This window comes from Salminus brasiliensis, chromosome 19, assembly GCF_030463535.1.
Source record: "Salminus brasiliensis chromosome 19, fSalBra1.hap2, whole genome shotgun sequence".
NCBI classification, from domain to species: domain Eukaryota; kingdom Metazoa; phylum Chordata; class Actinopteri; order Characiformes; family Bryconidae; genus Salminus; species Salminus brasiliensis.
In genome coordinates, this window is record NC_132896.1 from 2,246,769 (window position 1) to 2,270,479 (window position 23,711).

Here is a 23,711-nt window from a genome sequence, read left to right on the forward strand (position 1 = left end):
TTGTTTTGCTCTTCATTAGAGCGCAGAGGTAAGTAGAGTCTGATGAAGCGTCGGCCTCCATCTCGTAATTAAGTGTGCTGTCTCCTTCTCGGGGAGACGCCGTGTTCCCGGCCTGTTTGTCTCTAACAATAGCGCGTTTGGCCTCGTGGCCAATGCTGCAGGTGAGCCGTTCTCCAGCCTCCTGTTTTGACTGCTATCAAGGTGCTGTTTACCAGAGCTAAGCGACTGTTCTTGACCTCGGTATCTCCAAGAAATAGCCCAAATGTGTGTACACACTGCTGGCGGGCCTGCAAACCAACACGAGCAGGCGTGTGTGGGAGGCAGATCAGGCCTGGAGCTCTGAGATGATCTTTTATTCATGTTCAACCTCTTCAACCTCATTTGAAGAATTAATTAATATTTCAGAACGGATGGTGATGGATCTGTGTGTGTTGTGTTTATCAAAGAAATAAATAAAGAAAGAAATAAAGCTCAGTGTTTCTCGTCACTTTACCGGCTTTGCGTTTGGTCTTTGTGCACCCGGACCGGCTCGTGGCCGTCAGTCAGGAATGCCGTCCCCTCTCAGGCCTGCACTCATATTCACGCAAATAGGCCTAATCGTATTTTGCCCCATTAGGCCTAATCACCTGGCAGGGTTATTCATCCAGTGTCTGTAAATTGAGAGGCCATGGTCAGATGAACTGCGGCACTTGTTGCGGCACTGTGCCCCGGAAGCGCGGAAGGCTGATGGACGCACGGCTCCGCGAGCCCAATAATAAAAAAAAGGGCCTCAGTAATGGCTATGAATATGCATCGGCGAGAAGGAACAATGCGAGTGGGTGTTTTCCTTCAACTCTCGGTGAACGATGTATGCCGTTGCCATGGAAACCTCAGTGGAAACAGCCACCTCGGCCTCGCATCGACCGGATCCGGAACGGCTGGGTTTGTTTTTTTGGGGTTTGTATTTTTTTATTATTATTATTATTCTGCGGCCTTGAGGGACGGTAGCGTGCTGAACCTGGAGAGGGACAGAGGGCCGGGCTGTTAACAGGGCTCTACCTTAAGAGCAGCTCTGGTAAGAGAAGAAAAATAGAGGGCCATTCATGTCCGGGAGCGTGCCGATTGGTCCGTCCGCTCTTCGCTGCCATTCAGGGGCAAATGGAGTGGACGGCGTTTTCACTCGAGGCCTGCACACGCCTATTGTTCTGGGCCGACTCTTTTGTCCCCAGCTTAAGTAATTATCTCTGTAATTATTAAAGGACCAGGAGAGGACTTGACCATGCAAAGGTCTAAGAAGAAAGGAAGGGATTCAGCAGGTTGAAAGCAGGTGCTAATGCTGGGATGTAAGAAGAGTTAATGGGCCCGCGCTGTGTTTTTCGGTCTGTATGCAGGGATGGGCGATATTATTGGAAATACTGGCGGATAATTGGTGAAAGGAATTAATAAAAATATCCATTTCTATTAAGAAAATGTCAAGAACAACTGCCAGGTTCACATTATGGAGATTATTATAAAGGATCTCCCCTGATTTCCTCCTTAAGATTATATATCTGCACTATACGTCCAAATGTTTGTGGACACCCCTTCTGATAAATGCATTTCACTGCTTTAAGTTGAACCTATTTCTGACACAGATTACTCAAATGCACACACACACACACACACACACACAGCTGGTCTAGTCCCTGTAGAGAAGAAGTACTGCCAATAGAATAGGACTCTCTGGAGCAGATCAACATCATGACCCTACTGGCTCCATGCTGCCTAATAATGCCAGGCGTGGGCTAGAGGGGTATTATAAAGCCCCCCAGCATTGAGGAGCTGTGGAGCAGTGGAAGAGCTGTGTTCTCTGGAATTATGATGGTGGTGGAGCTCCATCCAGTACTTTTAAAGTGAGGATGATGATGAGGTGGGGTGGTGATCATCATCCAACATCCGACATCCAACTAACTCCGCTCTTGTCGCTGAACACAATCAAATCCTCACAGCAATGCTCCTCCTCCAAAATCTAGTAGAAAGCCTTCCTCCCTGGACAGTAGAGACAGTTACTCTTTTTAATATCCTTGATTTCAGAAGAAGCAATGAATGATGAGCAGGTGTCCCAATACTTTTGTCCAAAGAGTGTATTATATAATACATGGTTCTAAGTGTAGAATAAAGACTTTTTGAAGCAGATTTTTGCTGAAATCGTCCAGTATTGGTTCACTGCACGGGTAAAGCTCTACCAAGACATGTCTGATCCAAGCAGATCCCAACATCCTGCTAAATGTTTATGTATCGGCATCAGCAGATGTGCATGACTCAGATTTCAGATATCAGATATCAGCACTGGCCCCCAGTCCCCATATCAGTGCACCCTACACCCTACCATTCACATCACTACAATGTAAGTGTCCTAAGAGGCCGATTGGTAGAGAATACTCGTGTCACATCTCCGCTGACCCAATCAGCCACACTGTCCAGGCCCTAATCGATATGAATGTAAGGAAAATTGAATAAGGTCAGCCGTCTGTTTCACTCACACCACAATAACGACGGCAGTGACCATTCAGAGAGCCTCTGATACAGACATCAACACGGCTCTGCCTTTGAGAGCGCCCCTGTGACTCGTCATCAAGCCTCATGATGGTCCTGCTGCTGGTCTGGTCTGCTGGGGTTGTTCAACAGCGCCTCCTGCAGGTCTCACGGGGAATGTGCAGCACCTGTTGGAGATGACGTCACCTGGAAAGGCCTTTGTTGCCTTATGTGCTGCACAACGAGGGGTGAGGAAATGAGCGCCGTGGTCATTAAATTAATGAAACGTAATAGCTGCCTTTGCATTGGTGGTGCAAAATGGACTTGCAGACTATTCAGCTCAATTCAGTCCCAGTACATTTGTCCCATAAGCATTCGTATTAAGTTTCTGCTTGTATAGTACATGGTGTTCACTTGCCCCCCTAACCCCATCACTCTACCCCCCGTCTCTCAGCAGTGAGAGGGTTTTACTGTAGAAGCTCCTGATCTCATCAGAACTGATAAAGCAGCTGAACATGAATCCAGTAAAAAGGAGAAACAAGAGCTTCTCATTCTGAAGAAAGAAAGTAGTGAGATCTTGTCGGTGAGCTAGTCTGAAGAACAGAGCTCGGTTCCTCCAGGGTTCTCCTGGACGCCCCCCAGTCCAGCCAGCACAGCGTGGAGGATGTGTTCATCTCCATCATCATCATCATCATCAGCAGCAGCAGCAGCAGCAGCTCACCTGATTTACCATCATTAAGCCCTGATTTACCACCAAACCAGGTGTTGATCTGAGGAGAACTCTAAATAATACTAGACTCCATGAGAGAGGAGAACTTTGGAGATGTTCTAATGATGAACACAGTGATGGAGAACCACCACCACCACTTTAGTGTTTATTCTAATATCAGTATATAAACAAAAAAAGCAGCTTTTTCATTCAGATTCTCACAGGGGGCTAAAACTTTTGCACAGTACTGTAGATGACGTGATCACAGCACACATATGAACAGTACAGTAACTGATGATGACCAATAACCAGTGGTTAGTACCTATACCTACCGAAAGTGCCCCAAAGAAAAACAACCGGTGAACCAGGGACAGGGTCATGGAGGTCCCGTCCACCCACCCGTCCACCTACAGGACTTAAAGCATCTGCTGCTAATGTTAGTCTTGGGGCCAGATACCACAGCAGGACACCTTCAGAGGTCTTGTGGAGTCCATGCCTCGACGGGTCAGGGCTGTTTTGACAACAAATATCCAACGAAGGTTCTGGACGTACCAGCTGAAAATATGTCTAAGCTAACTGGTCAAGCTGGGGCAGCTGGTTGACCAGCTTGTATCATGACCAGTATAGGATATGTTCTTCTTTTAGTTTGATGGTTTAGCTGGTCTACCAGCATGACAAAGTTGACCAGGCTTGGCAACCAGTATGACCAGGCTAGTGGAACAACAGTCTGACCGTGCTGGTTCTACCAGTATGTCCAAGTTGACCAGGCTTGTTGACCATCAGTGAAAGAACTGTGTTCTCTGGAATTATGATGGTGGTGGAGCTCCATCCAGTACTTTTGAGAGTTGGGGATGATGAGGTGGGGTGGTGACCATCATCCAACATCCAACTACCTCAGCTCTTGTCGCTAAACACGCATGCTGGTTCTACCAGTATGACCAAGTTGACCAGGCTTGTTGACCAGCATGACCATGCTAATTGGCCAGCCTGACCTCACCGGTCCTCCAGCATGACCAGCTTTACCACACTAGTCAGCTTGGTCGTGCTGATAGACCAGCCAGTCCTTCAAAAAACATACGCAAGCAGTTTTCACCTGGATGAGCAGCTTTTCAACCACCTTGACCTTCAAAGACCAGCTGAGACCAACCATCTGCTACCAACCAGCTCTTTTCTCAGAAGAGTAAATGGCAACTGAATTCATATTAAGGCCTAAACTCCAACTGGAAATGCGTGGCGTGATTAAATTAAGCTCGTTTATGAGTGCACCTCAATTAAACATCAACCAGAGGCTGAAAAGCTATCATTTCCTCCTGCTCGTCCTTCAACTCCACCATCTCAGGAGTTCAGATTAGATCCCAATTACTGATTCACCATGGCCTTATTGAGCCCAGCGCGGCCTGACATGGTTCCAACGCTCAGGATGAGAGAGATAAACAGAGAGAGAGATAGAGAGAGAGAGAGAGAGAGAGAGAGAGAGAGAGAGAAAAGAGAGGGCGAGAGATACCATGGACGAGGTCGGATCCAACTGTGCTTCCTACAGGACATCTGCCGGTGCTGACGGCTCGCCACCGACATGACCGCCCGCCATCTGATGACTGGGTGGATGACAGCAATGGAGGAGTGAATCATACACACACACACACACAGTCATATACACACACACGCACTAACACAAGCGTGAATGCATACAGATAGACACTACATGTCCAAAAGTTTGTGGACATCCGCTTCTCCAGTCGAAGCTTCTTCTGAAATCAAAGGTATTAGCAGGGAGTTCGTTCCCTCTTTACTGCAGTTACAGCTTCTACTCTTCCAGGAAAGCTGGTGGAACATTGCTGTGAGGAGGATATGATTGCATTCAGCTGCACGAGAGCGAGAGCATCAGTGCTAGTTCTGACAATCCAACTCCACCCAGAAATACTGGATGGAGCTCCACCACCTTCATTCCAGAGAACACAGTTCTTCCACTTCTCCACAGCTCCTCAATGCTGGGGGGCTTTGTACCCCTATGTCCCACGCTCGGCACTGGGCACCGAAACCTGAGGGTTATGTGTTCCCGGTTGCTCTAGAACATCCCGTACTGTCAGTCAGTGCTTTTCCCGACTGTCTGGATACTTTTGGACAGGTAGTCTCGGGCTTCTGTATGGGTTGTCCAACTGGGAACCAGAACGTTTTGTCCATGGGTTCCATGCACACTCTGGAGCATTGCTGTGAGGATTTGATGGTTGCATTCAGCCACCCACCTCATCCCCAACTCCCCAACCCATCCATCCCAACCCCTTATACCCCTCCAGCTCACGCCTGGCATTACTAGGCAGCATGGCACCAATAGCTTCATGTTTATTGATCTGCTCCAGAGGGTCCTATTCTATTGGCAGTACTTCTTCTCTACAGGGACTAGACAAGCTGTGTGTGTGCATTTACACATCTGTGTCAGCAATGGGTGCAACATCAGGGGTGTTCCTCTTGGTACGCAGTGGTCAGTACCTACCAAAAGTGAACTGGCGCCCAAATGCTCAGTGATGCTCATGGAGGCCCCGCCCACCTCACAACTTACGGGACTTCTTAAAGGATCTGCTGCTGGCGTTAGTCTCGGGGACAGATACCACAGCAGGACACCTTCAGAGCCCATGCCTTGAGGGGTCAGAGCTGTTTTAGGCATGTTATGGCTGATTAGTACTAATAGTGCCCCCTTGTGGATACAGTTTAGTCTGCTAAACGTGAGTGAGTGAGTGGTTTATTAGCCAGGTCTGTGAGGACATATACGCATACATGTGTGTATCACTATGCTTTAGTGTGTTTATGTGTGTGTTTCTCTTTATCTTACACCCCCTCTCTCTCCCTCTCTCTCTCTCTCTCTCTCTGTCTCTCTGATGTATTTTCTTTAAGAGAGAAAGCTCCGGTAGCTCGTAGCCCCTCCGTCATGCTCAGTCTAATTCCCAAATGTTTAATTAAGTCTAAATAAGCATCATTTTAACTCTGCATGTGTGCATTATGATTCTCTAACGCCTGTGATTTACAGACGCGTGTGTGTGAGAGTGAGAGTGTGTGTGTGTATATAAACTCTTGTTAATGCCAAGGCAACACCTACACTATGACATTTAACTTCCCCAATCTGGCTCGGGCAGGAGCAGCTTCTAATTCAGCTACAAGATTCATCGGCTTCCAAAAGACTGAGAGCGCACTACTCTTCAGGAACACTCATACAATATGTATGACAATATGTCCCAGACAGCCGACTACGCCAAGCTGCACAGCCCTGCAGCGAGTAGGAGGGGACTGCCTCTATATGAGCACAACTACTGCCATCCCACACCCTCGGAGGAAACGGCTGATTTCCTTCTCCGTAAACTGTTTAATGTCATTCCAGTCCTTCGCATTTAATATGAGCGCTCTGTTTATAGCCTTCTGACAGTAAGAGCACTCCCGGCCACTTTATCAGAAACCCTTCTTTTGAAGCACTAGGTAGGTGTTTCTAATAAAGCGGCCAGGGGCTGAAAGCACAAGGCTGGTGTTCCTAAAAAAGTGACAAATAAAAACACATGGTTGGTGTTTCTAATAAAGTGGCCAGTGAGTGGAAGCACAAGGTAGGGGTTTCTAATAAAGTGGCCAGTGAGGAAGCACAAGGTAGGGGTTTCTAATAAAGTGGCCAGTGAGTAGAAACACAAGGAAGGGGTTTCTAATAAAGTGGCCAGTGATGAAGCACAAGGTAGGGGTTTCTAATAAAGTGGCCAGTGAGTGGAAGCACAAGGAAGGGGTTTCTAATAAAGTGGCCAGTGAGTGGAAGCATAGGGTAGGGGTTTCTAATAAAGTGGCCAGTGAGTGGAACCACAAGGTAGGTGTTTCTGATAAAGTGGCCAGTGAGTGGAACCACAAGGTAGGTGTTTCTGATAAAGTGGCCAGTGAGGAAGCACAAGGAAGGGGTTTCTAATAAAGTGGCCAGTGAGTGGAAGCACAAGGTAGGTGTTTCTGATAAAGTGGCCAGTGAGGAAGCACAAGGAAGGGGTTTCTAATAAAGTGGCCAGTGAGGAAGCACAAGGAAGGGGTTTCTAATAAAGTGGCCAGTGACCTGAAGTGCAAAGCTGGGGTTTCTAATAAAGTGACCAATAAAAACACATGGTTGGTGTTTCTAATAAAGTGGCCAGTGAGGAAGCACTAGGTAGGTGTTTCTAATAAAGTGGCCAGCACAAACACTAAAATGGCCAGTGAAGTGGCCAGTAAAACACTAAGTAGGTGTTTCTAATAAAGTGACCAGTGATCCGCAGAGTTGATGGTTCTAATAAGGGGCCAGGGACTGGAAGCACAGGGTAGGCCAGTGATGTACACTAAATGGACAAAAGTATTTGGACACCTGCGCATTCCTTGTTTTTTTCTGAAATCAAGGGTATTAAAAGAGCTGATCCTGCTTCTGTTGGAGTGACTGTCTCTACTGTCCAGAGAAGAAGACTTTCTACTAGATTTTGGAGGAACATTGCTGTGAGGATTTTATTGCATTCAGTGACAAGAGCGTTAGTGAACACAGTTCTTCCACTGCTCCACAGCTCAATGCTGCTGGGGGGCTTTTTACCCCTCTAGCCCATGCCTGGCATTAGGCAGCACGCCTGGCATGGGCAGTACTTCTCTACAGGGATTAGACAAGTTCTGTGTCAACAGCAATGTGTGCAACTTACAGTAGCTGAATGCCTTAATCAGAAGGGGTGTCCACAAACATTTGGACATTTAGTGTAGTATTTCTGTGACTGAATTTGTGACTATTGCTTATGACAACCTGTTGATGTCTGGCAGGCTGTGTGGCGTCTACTGTGAGTGGATCATAAATCTATGCTGATTGAGGGCCCCCTAGTGGCCAGGGCCCAGTGCAGGTGATCAGAAAGCCTGGCTGGAAGCTGCCTCTTACTGTAGCCTCACCTAAAGGAACCCGGCTGTGACTCAGCGTCCCCTGAACAAGCCCATGTTTACGTTCTTACTCACGTCCATATTTACATCTGCCGTGAAGTCATTCCAGTGTTTGGGTGAGGTGGTGATGCGGTCACAGAAATACATTTAATGTCCAAATGTTTGTGGACACCCCTTCTAAAGAAGGCATTCAGCTAGTTAAGGTTGTAGCCATTGCTGCTGACACAGACATACAAATGCACCCACATAGCTTGTCTAGTCCCTGTAGAGAAGAAGTACTGCCAATAGAATAGGACCACCATCAGCACCATGCTGCCTAATAATGCCAGGCGTGGGCTAGTAGAGGGGTATAAAGCCCCTCAGCATTGAGGAGCATCAGTAAGCATCAGAGCATCTAAGGAGTCTCAGCATGCCAGCATACCAGCATGGTAGGAGGACACCCTGCATGAGCTATTACTGTTGCATTTGATAGCGGGGCCAATGACCTAGATTTGTATTTATATGTGTGATCAGCCAGAACATTAAAACCACCTGCCATATTACCAATTGTGCTCTAACCTGTTGAAGCAAGGACTCCACAAGACCTCTGAAGGTGTCCTGCTGTGGTATCCGGTAGCAGCAGATCCTGTAGGTCCTGTAAACCTTTTGTATATTTAGAAGATAAATGAATCAGAGAAGGGAATGCCTGTGCCAGCTCATATTTAAAACTCACAGCTGAAAAATTGGATCAGCTGGTTTCGATATATGAAGTATGTCACTGGGCGAGTTTCTTCCTTATGATGGTTAAGAAATGTCAACTGCCGTTACAGTCACTGTTAGTTCCTCGTTCTCTACCCCTCCTCTTTCTCTTCAGGCCTCTAGTCACATTTCTATCAGATGACAGAAACAAGAAACACAAAGTAAAGAAGATGAAGTTCCCACCACACCGCTGTAGGACTGTCACCTACTACACTTCTAGAGAGGTTCTAGGCCCCTAACCCCATCCCTCTAACCCTAGTTTTACTGCAGAAGCTCCAGATCTCATCAGAACAGATAAAGCAGCTGAACATGAATCCAGTAAAAAGGAGAAACAAGAGCTTCTCATTCTGAAGAAAGAAAGTAGTGAGATCTTGTCGGTGAGCTAGTCTGAAGAACAGAGCTCGGTTCCTCCAGGTTTCTCCTGGACGCCCCCCAGTCCAGCCAGCACAGCGTGGAGGATGTATTCAACTCCATCATCAGCAGCAGCAGCAGCAGCAGCTCACCTGATTTACCATCATTAAGCCCTGATTTACCACCAAACCAGGTGTTGATCTGAGGAGAACTCTAAATAATACTAGACTCCATGAGAGAGGAGAACTTTGAGAGGAGATGTTCTAATGATGAAGACAAAGCAGCTTTTTCATTCAGATTCTCACAGGGGGCTAAAACTTTTGCGCAGGACTGTAGATGACTTGATCAAAGCACACATATGAACAGTACAGTAACTGATGATGACCAATAACCAGTGGTTAGTACCTATACCTACTATGTGCCCCCAAGGCTTCTCATTGATGCTCATTGAGGCTCCACCCACCTCACAACTTACAGGACTTCTTAAAGGATCTGCTGCTAGTGTTAGTCTTGGTGCTCAGATACCAGAGCAGGACACCTTCAGAGGTCTTGTGGAGGCCTTGTCTCGACAGGTCATACATGCATATATGCTTACAGGTGCACTGCCCAGTAGAACAGGACACTCCAGAGCACCCTAAGGTCACCGGGCTCAATTCAGAGCATGGGCTAGAGGGCTATACAGCATGGAGCAATGATGGAGCTCCATCTGATAACTTTGTGATGAGCTTGAGTGGCAGAATTTATCATCCAACATCAGAACCTGACCTCACTGATGCTCTCGCGTGGCTGAATATGACCAAATCAAAGAGGGGCAAGTTCTCAGGAGAAACGTTGAAACGAGGCGTCTACAAACTTTTGGACATGGGACATTTGGGAAACAAACAGAAAAAAAAAGAAAAAAAGGAATTGCCCGAACATTTCCGGCGAGCATGAGAATGTGTCACTCCTGACCCGTAATAGTCATTTCTTAACAGAGCTCAGAAAACACTTGTCATGGTCATGTGAGTCATGCCCTCCTGATTTTGTACAGTCCGCCTGTGGAGCGAACATTATGGCCTACAGTGAGTTCTGCTGACCTCGGTCAGCTGCTACACTACAGCAGGATAACAGCGTGCGTGATAAGGACATGAGATTTAGAATTTTTTTAAGTAATAAATGGTATAAATTTGATTATTACTTTAGGGCCTAACCCTGTCTTTTGATTGTGAAGCCCTGAAGAGCCTCTATTTCAGCAGGATTATGATATTTTAAAATCAATAAAACTGTAAACATCCTCATTGATATCTTCCTCATAGAGGTTCTTTAATTCCCACCCGTCTTCAGACAAGTCCCGCCTTCCTGCACTACGGATTGGCTGGTAGTCAGTAGGCCTGGGCAGTGCATCTGATTCATATAGACCTGTCAGAAATACATATATATATATATATATATATAAAGGTTAGGGTTAGGTTTAGGGTTTAGGTTTAGGTTTAGGTTAGGGTTAGGGTTAGAGTTATGTTATGTTATGTTATGTTATGTTATGTTATGTTATGTTAGGTAAGGTTTAGGTTTAGGGTTAGGGTTAGGGTTAGGGTTTAGGGTTAGGGTTAGGGTTAGGTTAGGGTTAGGGTTAGGTTAGGTTAGGGTTAGGTTTAGGGTTAGGGTTAGGGTTAGGTTAGGTTAGGTTAGGGTTAGGGTTAGGTTAGGTTAGGTTAGGGTTTAGGTTTAGGTTTAGGTCAGCTAGGGGTTAGGGTTAGGTAAGGTTAGGGTTAGGTTAGGGTTAGGTTAGGGTCAGGGTTAGGGTTAGGTTAGGTAAGGTTTAGGGTTAGGGTTAGGGTTAGGGTTAGGTTAGGTTAGGTTAGGGTTAGGGTTTAGGTTTAGGTTTAGGTCAGCTAGGGGTTAGGGTTAGGTTAGGTTAGGGTTAGGGTTAGGTTAAGGTTAAGGTTAAGGTTAAGGTTAGGGTTAGGGTTAGGGTTAGGTTAGGTTAGGGTTAGGGTTTAGGTTTAGGTTTAGGTCAGTTAGGGGTTAGGTTTAGGGTTAGGTTAGGTTAGGTTAGGGTTAGGTTAGGGTTAGGGTTTAGGTTTAGGTTTAGGTCAGCTAGGGGTTAGGGTTAGGTTAGGGTTAGGGTTAGGGTTAGGTTAGGTTAGGGTTAGATTTATGTTTAGGGTTTAGGGTTAGGTTTAGGTTTAGGGTCAGTTCTTGAAGGTGATGAAGGTGCTGAAGCAGGAACAATGGCCAAGCGTAAGAATCTGAGTCACATTTTTAACAAGAACCAGACTGTGATGTTCTAGACGGGTCAGACTGGGTCATCTGGGTCAGAACAACTAAAGAAAATCAAGGTGTTCCTGGCATGCAGTGGTCAGTACCTACCAAAAGTGCTCCCAGAACGGACAACCAACGAACCCTTGACAGGGTCATGGGCACCCAAGGCCCCTCACTGATGCTCATGAAGGCCCCGCCCACCTCACAACTGCTGCTAACACTAATCTAAAGACACCTTCAGAGGTCTTGCCCAGACGGGTCTGAGCTGTTTTGGTGGCAGGACGGGGGCTGACACAATGTAAGGCAGGTGGTTTTAATGTTATGGCTGATCGGTGTATACATGAAGAACACAGTGATAGGATAATAGTATCTGAAACACTTAATGCTGGGGGGCTTGATACCCCTCCCAGCATCAACCCCAGCTAACATGTCCATGTGTGTGTTGTCCTGTATGTTTAGCCCAACTGGGAACGAGAAAGCCACAGGTTTCTTGTTGGCCCCACAAGAGGTCAGCGATGGGACCACGAGGGGTTGAGGGGTCGTAAACTGAGCATGGGGCCTAGCTGGGACCACGGAGGAGCCCATTCGGAAAGTATTGTGTACTGGTGTGGCACAACAGCTTACACCACTATCTGCCAGTGAGCTCCCACGTCACGTGGGAGACTGGGGTTCGACTCCCAGTCTGGGTGACTGGGCCAATAAGGGTCCAAGGGGGCAAGATTCCTAACACTATGTTGGCCCACCTCTGTAATACGAGTAACTCTATAAATTGCTGTAAATGTAACGACCCCATGTCTGCATGGAACCCACCCACCCACCCCTTGGCGATCGTGGTGGTCCGCTCCAGTGAGTCCTACTCTATTGGCAGTACTTTTCTACTGGAGAAGCTCTGTGTGTGCATTTGAGAAGCACATGAGAGAAGAGAAGAGGTGTCCGCAAACATGTGGCCATGCAGCCAACTCTGCAGTTCTAGAACGTTTGGCGTGCTTTGATGTCTGTACGGCCAACCAATCACCGAGCCTGAGAGGCGGGGCCTGTCTGAATACGGGTGGGACCGCCCGCTGACGTCAGAGACCAGCTGACTGGTTTGTTTTGCTGCTCAGAGGCTCGCAGGCAGGCGGAGTGGCAGGCTGGGTGGCAGCAGGGCTTCTCTTTTGCAATACTGAGTATTTGTGTGTTTTTAATAAAGCCTCGCAGATCAGAAGGACAGTACCTGCCCGGAGGACGACGACTGACCATCTGTGACCCGGACTCCAGTCTAAATCAGGAAGAGAGGGTCTCCCAGACATGCCTTCAGAAAAGACGTTCAAACAAAGGAGGACGTTCGGTGAGCAGCCTGTCCCCTGTCCCCTGTCCCCTGTCCCGAGCCGGGGACGCGCTTTCGCTTTACTCGCAGGGTGATCAGCAAACACTGGGCAGATTAATAGAGACACGACGTTGGCTTGACGTGCCCCGGGGGAAACGTCCCGTTAACGAGACCAACATGGCCTGTTGTTGTTTGCTGTATCCTTGGTTTTATGATTGAATCCATGTGGTTAGTTACTGTAATTCCTCCCGTTTCCGCGTGTATACCGAAACTAAAAGCCCGATGGGGGGAGGGGGGGAGGGGTGTCGAGCTACGCAGGGGACCCCCTGTACCCCTGTAGACACATCAGGGGGGGGGGCTGGAGGTGAGCAGAGCCTCGACCCTGTTGGTAGAAATGGTGTTAAAGCCATCAGAGCCAGGCCAGGAGCCTAGCAGTGTGTTTGTTAGGCCACACGTGTGTGTGTGTGTGTGTGTGTGTGTGTGTGTGTGTGTGTGTGTGTGTGTGTGTGTGTTAGAGGGGAAAAACAAGTCGCACATGTTGGTGTGGTGTGTAGAGCTGAGGCAGGCTGCAGTATTGGGGGATGGGGTTGCGGTGGGCTTCGCAGACTGACTCGATAAACAGGGGAAGTGGGACAGGGCTGAGTCCGGGCTCCAGGCTGCGGTACCGTGAGCTCGTCCCGGGGACCCGGTGAGGCCTAAACGCACGCCGAGCAGAGCCGAGCAGGCCCGGCAAGGCCTGGGGGGGGGGGAGGGGGGGACTGCAGCTTGTTAGCTGTGTCGTTGCCCTCATTAAAATATATAGTATAGATGATATTAGTATTTACAGTGGAGTGAGGATGATCTGGAGCAGAGCTGGGTTTGGACTGAGCTCCAGAACCAGGCTAATATTACTGTGGGTTACAGGACTCTGCAGTACCTGCCTACAGTAGTGTAGTGGGGGGCAGCAGGACAGGAGCACTGCTGTAGAGGGTCCTGTAGTGAAGGAGGTGAGGGAGATGCTTTACAGCACTCTCAAATCTTATTTATGTATTTATTGTGTTTTATTATAATGCAATCTTCCCTTACTTTAGATTTTCTGTGAGATTTAAGCCTTACATTAATATACCAAGATATGTAGTGTGGATGTGTGTGTTTTATTTATATATATATATACATATACATACACACACACACACGTGTATATTAAAGCCCACAATTCCTAAATCAGTATATTTAATTCTCCTCAATCTACAATAACAGTAATAATATATAATACATAACTATTGTTATATATATTGTATTGTATAGTTTTCTATTGTGTTAATATATATGTATGTGTGTGTGTGTGTGTGTGTATATATATATATATATATATATATATATATATATATATATATATATATATATATATAATACATGACTGTTAGATTCAGTAGAAGCTGTTGTAGATTTCTGTAGTAGGCCACAGCATTTTACAGCACTGTGGAAATCCTTTTTCTTTGTTTGTTTGTTTATTTATTGTCTTTTATAAAAATTCTAGTTTGGCCAACTTCTCTGACTCGAGTTTTCTCAGAGGTGTCTATAATCTTTAAATGCATGTACCAATAAGGGTGAATTTTAGGATGATGCAAAGATCTTTCATAAAGAGACATTTAACTGTAGGTAGTGTAAATGTAAAAATTGAGACTACATCCGTCCAATAATCAGTTTCTCCTGAATTCCAGTATGGATCTTAACGGTCAGTTCACTACAGTACATAATGGAGTAGTATAGCTACTCTTATAGTATGAGTTTCCATAAGCCTCGCATTATTGAAGGAATGCACCAATATGGGAACTGCAACATCATAGTATGTATGTATTACTTTATACACACACACACACACACACCTCTCATGGTTCAGTTTAAGGGTGGATCACCATCCTTTTAACTTTTATTGTTTTATGATTGTGGTTTTTACTGGCGTGAGAGAAAATGCTGAGTCATTTTTAGTGCCGGGTGCCTGGTCATCCTCCGCTGCACAAAGAGCTTCCTTCTTCTTTCACTTTCCATTTTGCCCAGTAGTCAGTTTAACCCCTGTGAGTTGTGAGGTGGGACCTCCATGAGCATCAGTGAGCCTTGGGCACCCTGTTGCTGGTTCACCCGGTTGTCCACCCTTGGTAAATGTTTATTATTATTATTTTTTTTATATATGTACTGATCACTGCATCAGTACATAACAATAAGTTAATCAGTGCCGTTTAGAGATAGACGGTCAGTGTGGCTGTTAGCTGTGTGTGTGTGTGTGTGTGTGTGTGTGTGTGTGTGTGTGTGTGTGTGTGTGTGAGAGAGAGATCAGTCTGAACGTACATGCTGAATGGAAGTGGTGTGGTGTGAGATATGGGGTCGTACATTATTCAGTATTACCTATAATTAGACCCTAATCGCTCAGGAGTCACGCTCTCGCTCAGAATTGTCCGATGGCTCTGTGTGTTACTGTGGTGGTTTGCAGCGACCAGCTGTGGCTAATGTGGTGTTTCTATCCGTGTCTCTACAGAACAGAGGGTGGACGATGTTAGACAGATCCGAGAGCAGCACCCCAACAAAATCCCGGTAAGTGCGTCCCTCTTCGCTGGACTAGTCCCGAGACTCGAGGAAGGGTCTGCCTGATATACGGTGTCAATGTGAATCATATCAAATGAGGGTGATGGACAAGTCGAAAAATAATAGAAGTAAATAATGTAGAGCATAAAATCCTCTAAAATTAGGATTTAGGATTGAATTAGCTTGTTGTTAGTAAACGATAAAGTAAATGATAAAACAAATGTACATTAATAAATAAAACCAGAGTTATGAGAAAGTAATAATATTAAAATATTGTTTGACTCTAAGTAAATAAATAAATAAGGCAAAGTAAGATTTTTTGAAAATAAAGCAAAAACTAAAGATGCTCAAATAACTGAAATATAATACTAATATTATGGTTCTAGTCTGTTATATTTAATAGTATGGCATATTATTGTAAATATTAAATAATAAAATACTAATAATAGTCTATGGTAATGGAGAATATTATGGAAAATAATGGTTAATAGTAAATAATAAAATAATAATGATGCTAATAGTAAATATTAAATAATGATACAATACTAATATAAAGTAACTGAAGGATTTGAGGTCCTCCAGAAACCTGAAATATTGTGAGTGTATTTAAAGAGAGAAATGACTATAATTACTATAATTTTTTTCAAAGTAAAAAAAAAATCCCCCTATTTATTTATTTATTTATTTATTATAATTATTTTTTTTAAAGAACCCTGATGTGAACTGTTAAGGAATCTTATATTTTTAGGAATGTGTTAGAGGGAGGCATGTTTGGGCTCACCCCAGAGCTGTTTTTCCACCTGCTGTTAAAAACAGCGCGTTTCTGTGAAGGTTGTGTTTCCGCATGTTAGAGAGGTCAAGAAGGTCATGAGGTCAGTAATCTCATGATCACCTTCAGCACTTTTAAACACACCAAACTGGCCGGCGGGGGTCTAAAGGGTTCCATTCGAACATTAAAACCAGCTGAAGATCCACAGAGCGGGTCGGTACCAGCATCCGCGCCTCTGCATATCTGAGCTCCTCGGTGAAAGAGAATAGGTGGGTAAGGAGTCACCTCTGTTCACCGAGCTGCAGCCCTGTGAGGCTATTGAGCAGCGTTGTTGTTACACAAGCTGACCATGAGGATTAGGTGACAATCAACTTCCCATCTGCTGCACACACACACACACACACACACACACACATCCCCCAGTTTACAGCGTGACCGTTTCCTGAGTGTCTCCAACCCTCAGGCCTCTTGTAATCCCTCTAGAGCAGGTTTTCACTCCCAGTTATTCAGACGACTGCCATAACACACCTGCTTCTGCTCACCAGCTAATTATCAAGCCTCTAAGGAGGACAACCGCTGTGGCTCTGCACAGCTAGCGCCAAGAGCTTGATGTCTCCTGGTTTCCAAAAGCCTATTAATGTTATTTTTGATTATTTTCAGTTTTTCTTTAATGTGTATCCACCTCCTGAATGGGTCATGCAGGTCAACCAGCTGGTTGACTTGCCCAGTTACTGTAGAAAACAAGAGCCTGAAATGAAGTTTACCTTGCTGAAGAAAACATGGAGAAATATGCACATCCCATCAGTCACAGCCTCAAATATCAATTTGTCAAATTTCTCATGTTTATAGCTAGCTATCTGTATACACTCTATGTCCAAATGTTTGCGGACACCCCTTCTATTAAACACATTCAGCTACTTCAAGTTGCACACATTGCTGCCAAACACAGCTTGTCTAGTCCCTGTAGAGAAGTACTGCCAATAGAATAGGACTTTCTGGAGCAGATCAGCATGAATCTATTGGCACCATGCTGCCTAATAATACCAGGTGTGGGCTAGAGGGGTATAAAGCCCCCCAGCTGCATTGAGCTGTGGAGCAGTGGAGGAACTGTGTTCTCTGGAATGATGGTGGTGGAGCTCCATCCAGTACTTTTGGGATGAGTTGGGGATGAGGTGAGGTGAGGTGGTGATCATCATCCAACATCCTGACTGAGCTAATGCTCTTTACACTGAATGGAGAGAAGAAGGAAAAAAAGACACAGCTGCATGTTGCCATCGATTGGCTAAAATATTGGTGACGTTCATCCTTATGTAAACAAACACACAAGTAAACACAAGGGGCGAGAACAAGGTCTGCAAATATGGCTGACGGGCCTACTTTCAGATCTCCTCCACCTTCTTGTGGTATCAAATGGTCCTGAATATCAATACTTTTCAAAGTACTGTATCAGAATTCAGGAACATTACAGTATCTAATGACTCTGAAAGTATCTGAAAATATCAGGAGCAGTTGGAGCTGGAGCTTGTTTGTCAGCTGGCAGAGCCTTCCAGTATATCGTCACCCTCACATCTGAATCCCTGGGACTCCGTTTTCTTACAGCATTAGAAAACAGCTGCTCAGACCATTGTGTGAACACTGCCTGATTAGTGGGCCGATGGAAATGGTCCAGAATGACATGAAGCAAATTCTGGTAACACTGACCAGCCTTACTGTGGAGATACTGGGTGTATTAGCCAGGTTTCAGTCCATCTGTTGAAGGAAAGGTAAAGTGAATACCTGAAGGTGTAAAAAGGAGCTACTGTCAGCTCTGTACAAGAATGAACATCTCTGCAACACCCTGTTAAGCAGATAGAGATGGAAAATCCAGGTCCAGGGGTTAGACTCGGCAGACCCAGGTCTGGGGGTTGGAGATTGCAGACCCAGTACATGTGCGTAGCTAATTTCCATTTCTGTTTGAAAAAAAAACACATGACATTTGGACAATACAGGTCACTGTTATATATAAACCCAAAATATAGAAATCTCATGTGTGATATATATATATATTACTGCAATGTCTTTACAAGCTGCTGCAGATCATATCATGTATTTCTGATCAGGCAGAAAAATAATCCAGTTTTTCTTGTTCTTCTCATTTCAGGTAATCATTGAGAGGTATAAGGGCGAGAAGCAGCTCCCCATTCTGGACAAAACAAAGTTTTTGGTTCCTGATCACGTGAACATGAGCGAACTCATCAAGATCATCAGGTAAACCAGGCTGATTCACATAACTGAACTGCTGGTACCGAAATAATAATGCTGTCCTGTGATTGGTCAGATTTTTTACCATCTTTTAGTTTTAGCTTCAATAAAAACCAAAGGGTGGTTCTTTGAGGGAAGCCATAGAAGAGCCACTTTTGGTTCCAGAAATCTAAAGGTCCAGGTCCAGGGGTAGAGATGGCAGATCCAGGTCCAGGGATTAGAGATGGCAGATCCAGGTCCAGGAGGTAGAGATGGCAGATCCAGGTCCAGGTCCAGGAGGTAGAGATGGCAGATCCAGGTCCAGGTTCAGGTCCAGGAGGTAGAGATGGCAGATCCAGGTCCTGGTTCAGGTCCAGGGGGTAGAGATGGCAGATCCAGACCCAGGTCTAAATAATAACGCTGTCCTGTGATTGGTCAGACCTTTTACCATCTTTTGGTTGACCATTTTAGCTCCTATAAAAAACAAAGGGTGGTTCTTTGAGGGAAGCCATAGAAGAGCCACTTTTGGTTCCAGAAATTTAGAGCTGTGTGGGTGTGGAGCTTTAAATTAGTGAAGAACATTTACATCTAGTCATGGTTCTTTGGATCTTAATGGTTTTCAAAAGGCCCTTCAGTCTCAAACATGGTTCTTTATGGAACCACTTGAAGCACCTTTTATTTTTGAGTACCGGTTCTGGTGCATCCAGTTGAGTTCAATGGAATAATTGCAGATGACTCTTCTATAAATATTACTATACCCTTCTGATGTCTCCACTGCTGAGCATCTACACATATATGCTATATGTCCAAATGTTTGTGGACTCCCTTCAGTATTGCCAATAGAATAGTACTCATGAAGCTATTGCCAGGCGTGGGCTATAGAGGGGTATAAAACCCCCCAGCATTGAGGAGCTGTGGAGCAGTGGAAGAGCTGTGTTCTCTGGAATGATGGTGGTGGTGGAGCTCCATCTAGTACTTTTTTTGGGCTAAGCTGGGGAGCTGAGGATTTGGGGGATGAGGTGGTATGGTGATCATCCAACACCTTGACCTAACTAAAGCTCTTTTTGCTGAATGCAATCAAATCCTCACAGCAATGCTCCTCCAAAGTCTAGTAGAAAGCCTTCTTCCCTTCTTCATTGGCCAGTAGAGACAGTTACTTATATATCTGAATGAGCAGGTGTCCCAATACTTTTGTCCAGATCATGCAGACATTTACAGGACAGATTTATGTTATGCTTATTACGTCTCAAAGATCAAAGCATTGAATTATAAGAAGCTCCACCGCTTGAATGAACTCTCGTTCCCCCTCAAGCGGAAGCGTCTGAGGGGAAAAAAGGAGGAACGGGGCCTGTTCTCTGAATCAGACCCAGATCCTCGTTGATATTCCTCTTCCGTGCTGCACATGAAAGCAGGATAAAAATAGCAGCAGGTTAAAATAGAAGTGCTGACGGTTTGTGTTTTGTCTTGCTGCCACCAGGAGGCGCCTGCAGCTGAACTCCAACCAGGCTTTCTTCCTGCTCGTGAACGGCCACAGCATGGTATCTGTTTCCACGGCCATTTCCGAGGTCTACGAGCGCGAGAGGGATGAAGATGGCTTCCTGTACATGGTGTACGCCTCCCAGGAGACTTTCGGATGGGCCGACTCGCAGTAGAACGGCTGTTTCTTCTGGACAATGATGCAACCCTCCCCCACCCTCTGCCCTCTTCCACCATAGAGCACCTCTACTCAGAAGCGGATAGGGCAGAGGGTTCTTTTGGCTAAGACGGCCCTGTTGACCCCAGCCATTATCAGATCCCAGATTTCATTCCTTTAACCCGGCCTCCGTTATTGATGTTTTTTCCTTCTCATTATGGATCAAAAAGGGGTCTTTATTTTTATTATTTAATTTTTTTTAAACAGGAAGGATGAGATAAAGGGTAGCGAACGCAAGAGTGTAAGAAAGTCTGCATGAACACAGAGGGATGATCATGTGTGTTTTAACTGTTTTTTTTCTGAACCTGAGGAGATCTCTCTGTGTGTGTTTTAGACACGGTCAGCACGCGAGCATTTACTCAAACGGTTTGTGTCGCTGTGTGAACATCGTAAAATCAGACACATCAGATCTGCTTGGAATTTTTCTTTTAAACTAGCAAAAACCTCTTAAATCGACGGGTCCTGCGCAGTTAAGGGTTTATTAATTATGTCTGAATTAGACATTTCTAATGCGTAATGATTCTCAGTCCATTCAGCTTTATTCATTATGACCTTTATTAGTACACACCCGGAGGTATGTTAGGTGAAACTCATCGCTCATCATTACATTAATAATGCACAATACACCACCCATTAACTTTGTTACCACCCCGTTACACTGATTATTCAGAGCCATTTAGTCTGTAGCTAGTGCTGTGTTGAACCTACAGCACCTAAAATGACCGCTACACAACATACGAGCTGGACAGTTGCTAGTTTAACCCTTTTTAACAACCAAACCCTGATCAGCTGCACTGCACTGTATGGGAGCATAAACAGACACGGATGCAGATTGACTCGTTAAACACCATTTAGACTTTAGTGTCTTAATTAGTGCGGAGTAGAACCTCGCTTGAGAATATGGAACACTTTTTGGTGCATTAGTGATAATTAAACTCTTATTAACTCACTGCTGGCACTATCTAGAACCCCTGTGATTTAAACCGCTGCCAAACAGACTAATAACTTGTAAATTTATCCCAGAAGTGTTTATTGTGCTTTATTAATACAATATTAATCCAATAATGAGTGATTTTAATGTTACAGAGCTCCAGTTATGTACTAATAAAGGTCCGGGTGAATAATTATGCATGAGAAATGTCTAATTCAGGCTTCACTGAAAAATAATAATACCTAATAAGCCCCTAATTTGTGTTCCTTTAGAAAAGGAGTCAGCTCTGAATTCCTTCTGAGCTTGTAGGAGCTTGTGTGTAGTTCCCTTTTCTCCCAGATCTGGACAGATCCAAACTGTGATGGTGGGTTTGAGCACTCTCCTGTCCTTCGGGGACAGGGCGTCCTCCGTTATCTAGAGCTCACGTTTATACAAACTGCTTGAAACCTGATCTGATCTGAGATGTTTAGCAGTTCTGCCTTTCTTCTGTCCGCTCCGTCGGAAATCTTAACCCCCCCCCCCCCCCCCCCCCCCTCTTGCTTTTCCTTACTGATCCTTATCTGGGTGATTTTAGACCATTTAGATGCAGACTGGGTCACTCAGAAGTGGGTATAATGCTTAGATCTTTAAAAATATATAAATAAATAAAAAGTTGCTATGATTGTAGTGCAAAGCTTTGTGATGCAGATGTAGGAAAGGGGGAAAGCGATCCTCCGAACGAGCCACACGCTTTAGGAAAAGAGGAAAAGAGGAAACGTCCAGGAATGTTGTTTGCAAAAACGCTGCAGATGGAAAGCAGCTCACATGTGCCGAGACGGGCAGGACGGTACCCGTCTTAGATGTAGGCGCCGTCACTTTAGCAGGTGCAGGCATTTCTCTCCCCCCTTCCCAGGTTTGGGCTCCAAAACGGCTCCGAAATCCCTGCTTTTCTTCGGGTGCACGCTTTTAGAATTCCTGATTTTAATAGAGAGGGTTATTAAGCCTTTATGAACGCATAAGTACGTGTGCTACTGTACGCCATCGTCCGTACGTCTTGCATATACGTGTACAACAACACGAGAGAGTCCAGACGTTTAGATGCCTTTTATCCCGAGCTTTTCTTTGCATTTAGCTTTCGTCTTGTTTTTATTTAAAGAGATGTTTCCTTGTACAAACGTTCATATGCTATATACTCCTGTGTAATGAACAAATAAATGAGGAAGTAAGTGAAAGCTGTTGGTTGGGAGCAGGTGTAATGCAGAAGGGGAGCAGAGGGGGTGGGTCTTTACCTGTTGTGTCCCGCCTCTTCTGCAGCTCCGCATTTTACAGCAATAGTGCTCCGCTCTGTTCGGGATCTTTCTGCTGTTTTAAAAGATGAACAATAAAAAAAAAGAGGAATATTAAAGTTATGTTGAGACTGATGCTGCAGTTTCACTGTAATTGTACTATTAGAATGCAAATCTAGTCCTTTAATAATTTCAATAATAAAATAAAAAAAAAAATACATCATACACTATATGGACAAAAGTATTGGGACACATTCATTGTTTCGAGGGTATTTCTATTTATTTATTTATTTATTTAAAAAAAATAAGATGTTGGAGTAACTGTCTCTACTGTCCAGGGAAGAAAAGGATTTCTACTAAATTTCGGAGGAGCATTGCTGTGAGGATTTGATTGCATTCAGCAACAAGAGCGTTGTTAGTGAGGTCAGGATGTTGGCAGAGATGTTCACCACCTCACCTCACATCATCCCCAACTCCTCCTCCAAAAGTACTGGATGGAGCTCCACCACCATCATTCCAGAGAACACAGTTCTTCCACTGCTCCACAGCTCCTCAATGCTGGGGGGGCTTTATAAATACCCCTCTACTAGCCCACGCCGGGCATTAGGCAGCATAGTGCCAATAGGTTCATGATGTTGATCTGCTCCAGAGAGTCCTATTCTATTGGCAGTACTTCTCTACAGGGACTAGACAAGCTGGGTCAGTGTATGGGTGCAACTTCAGCATTTATTAGAATAAGTGTCCACAAACATTTGGACATGTAGTGTATAAATGCCTAATTCTGGACGCAGACGATGCAGTGAATCACCCTGTAAACGCGTGAAGCTGATCTCCCTCATCATCAGAATGTTGACGAACCAGCTTTGAGGTTTAATGGTGGCTGGGAACACCTGCTGGACGAACACGGGACACTCCCCAACGGACACGCCTTATCTGAGCTCTGGTTTCTTTGGGTCATTTGGTCACCCACTAAAGGGTGAAGTGGCTCCATCTGTCGAGGGGTGGATCTACGTATTAGGCAATGAGTGAACAGTCAGTTCTTGAAGGTGATGAAGGTGATGAAGGTGCTAAAGCGGGAAAAATGGACAAGAACCAGACTGTGATGTTCTAGATAGACGACTGGGTCATCAGAACATCTCCAGAACATCAGCAAGCAGGTCTTGTGGGGTGTTCCTCCTGATATGCAGTGGTCAGTACCTACCAAAAGTGCTCCAAGAAAGGACAACCGGTGAACTGGTGACAGGGTCATTGGCGCTTAAGGCTTTTTTGATGTTCATGGAGGCCCCGCCCACCTCACACCTAACAGAACTCCTTAAAGGCTGCTGCTGACGTTAATCTTGGTGCCAGAGACCACAGCAGGACACTTTCAGAGGTCTTGTGGTGTCCATCATGAATCACCTATGTAGGAGCAGGGAAATCAGCAATCATCAAAAATGAACTGCTATAATTTCTTTCCCTAATTTTAGCACTGTAACATTTTTATACACTTATACGAGAACAGATTTCTAGACATTTCCACATTTTTAGTCATTTTATC

General features: G+C 45.1%; 1 protein-coding gene across 1 annotated transcript; it reads left to right on the forward strand.

Moving 5' to 3' along the window:
- The first annotated feature begins 12,510 nt into the window (after positions 1 to 12,510).
- map1lc3b (microtubule-associated protein 1 light chain 3 beta) lies at positions 12,511 to 22,120 on the forward strand. Its single transcript, XM_072663596.1, has 4 exons — positions 12,511 to 12,755; positions 15,250 to 15,305; positions 18,206 to 18,312; positions 19,763 to 22,120. The coding sequence occupies exons 1-4, from the start codon at positions 12,716 to 12,718 to the stop codon at positions 19,935 to 19,937; spliced, it is 378 nt and encodes a 125-aa protein (XP_072519697.1). The 5' UTR covers positions 12,511 to 12,715; the 3' UTR covers positions 19,938 to 22,120.
- The last annotated feature ends 1,591 nt before the right edge of the window (positions 22,121 to 23,711 follow it).

Excerpts from the sequence above, each read along its gene's own strand:
- map1lc3b (XM_072663596.1), top strand. The coding sequence starts at position 12,716 with ATGCCTTCAGAAAAGACGTTCAAACAAAGGAGGACGTTCG. Across the intron at positions 15,306-18,205 it reads AGCACCCCAACAAAATCCCG|GTAATCATTGAGAGGTATAA; the intron begins GTAAGTGCGTCC and ends TTCTCATTTCAG. Across the intron at positions 18,313-19,762 it reads GAACTCATCAAGATCATCAG|GAGGCGCCTGCAGCTGAACT; the intron begins GTAAACCAGGCT and ends TGCTGCCACCAG.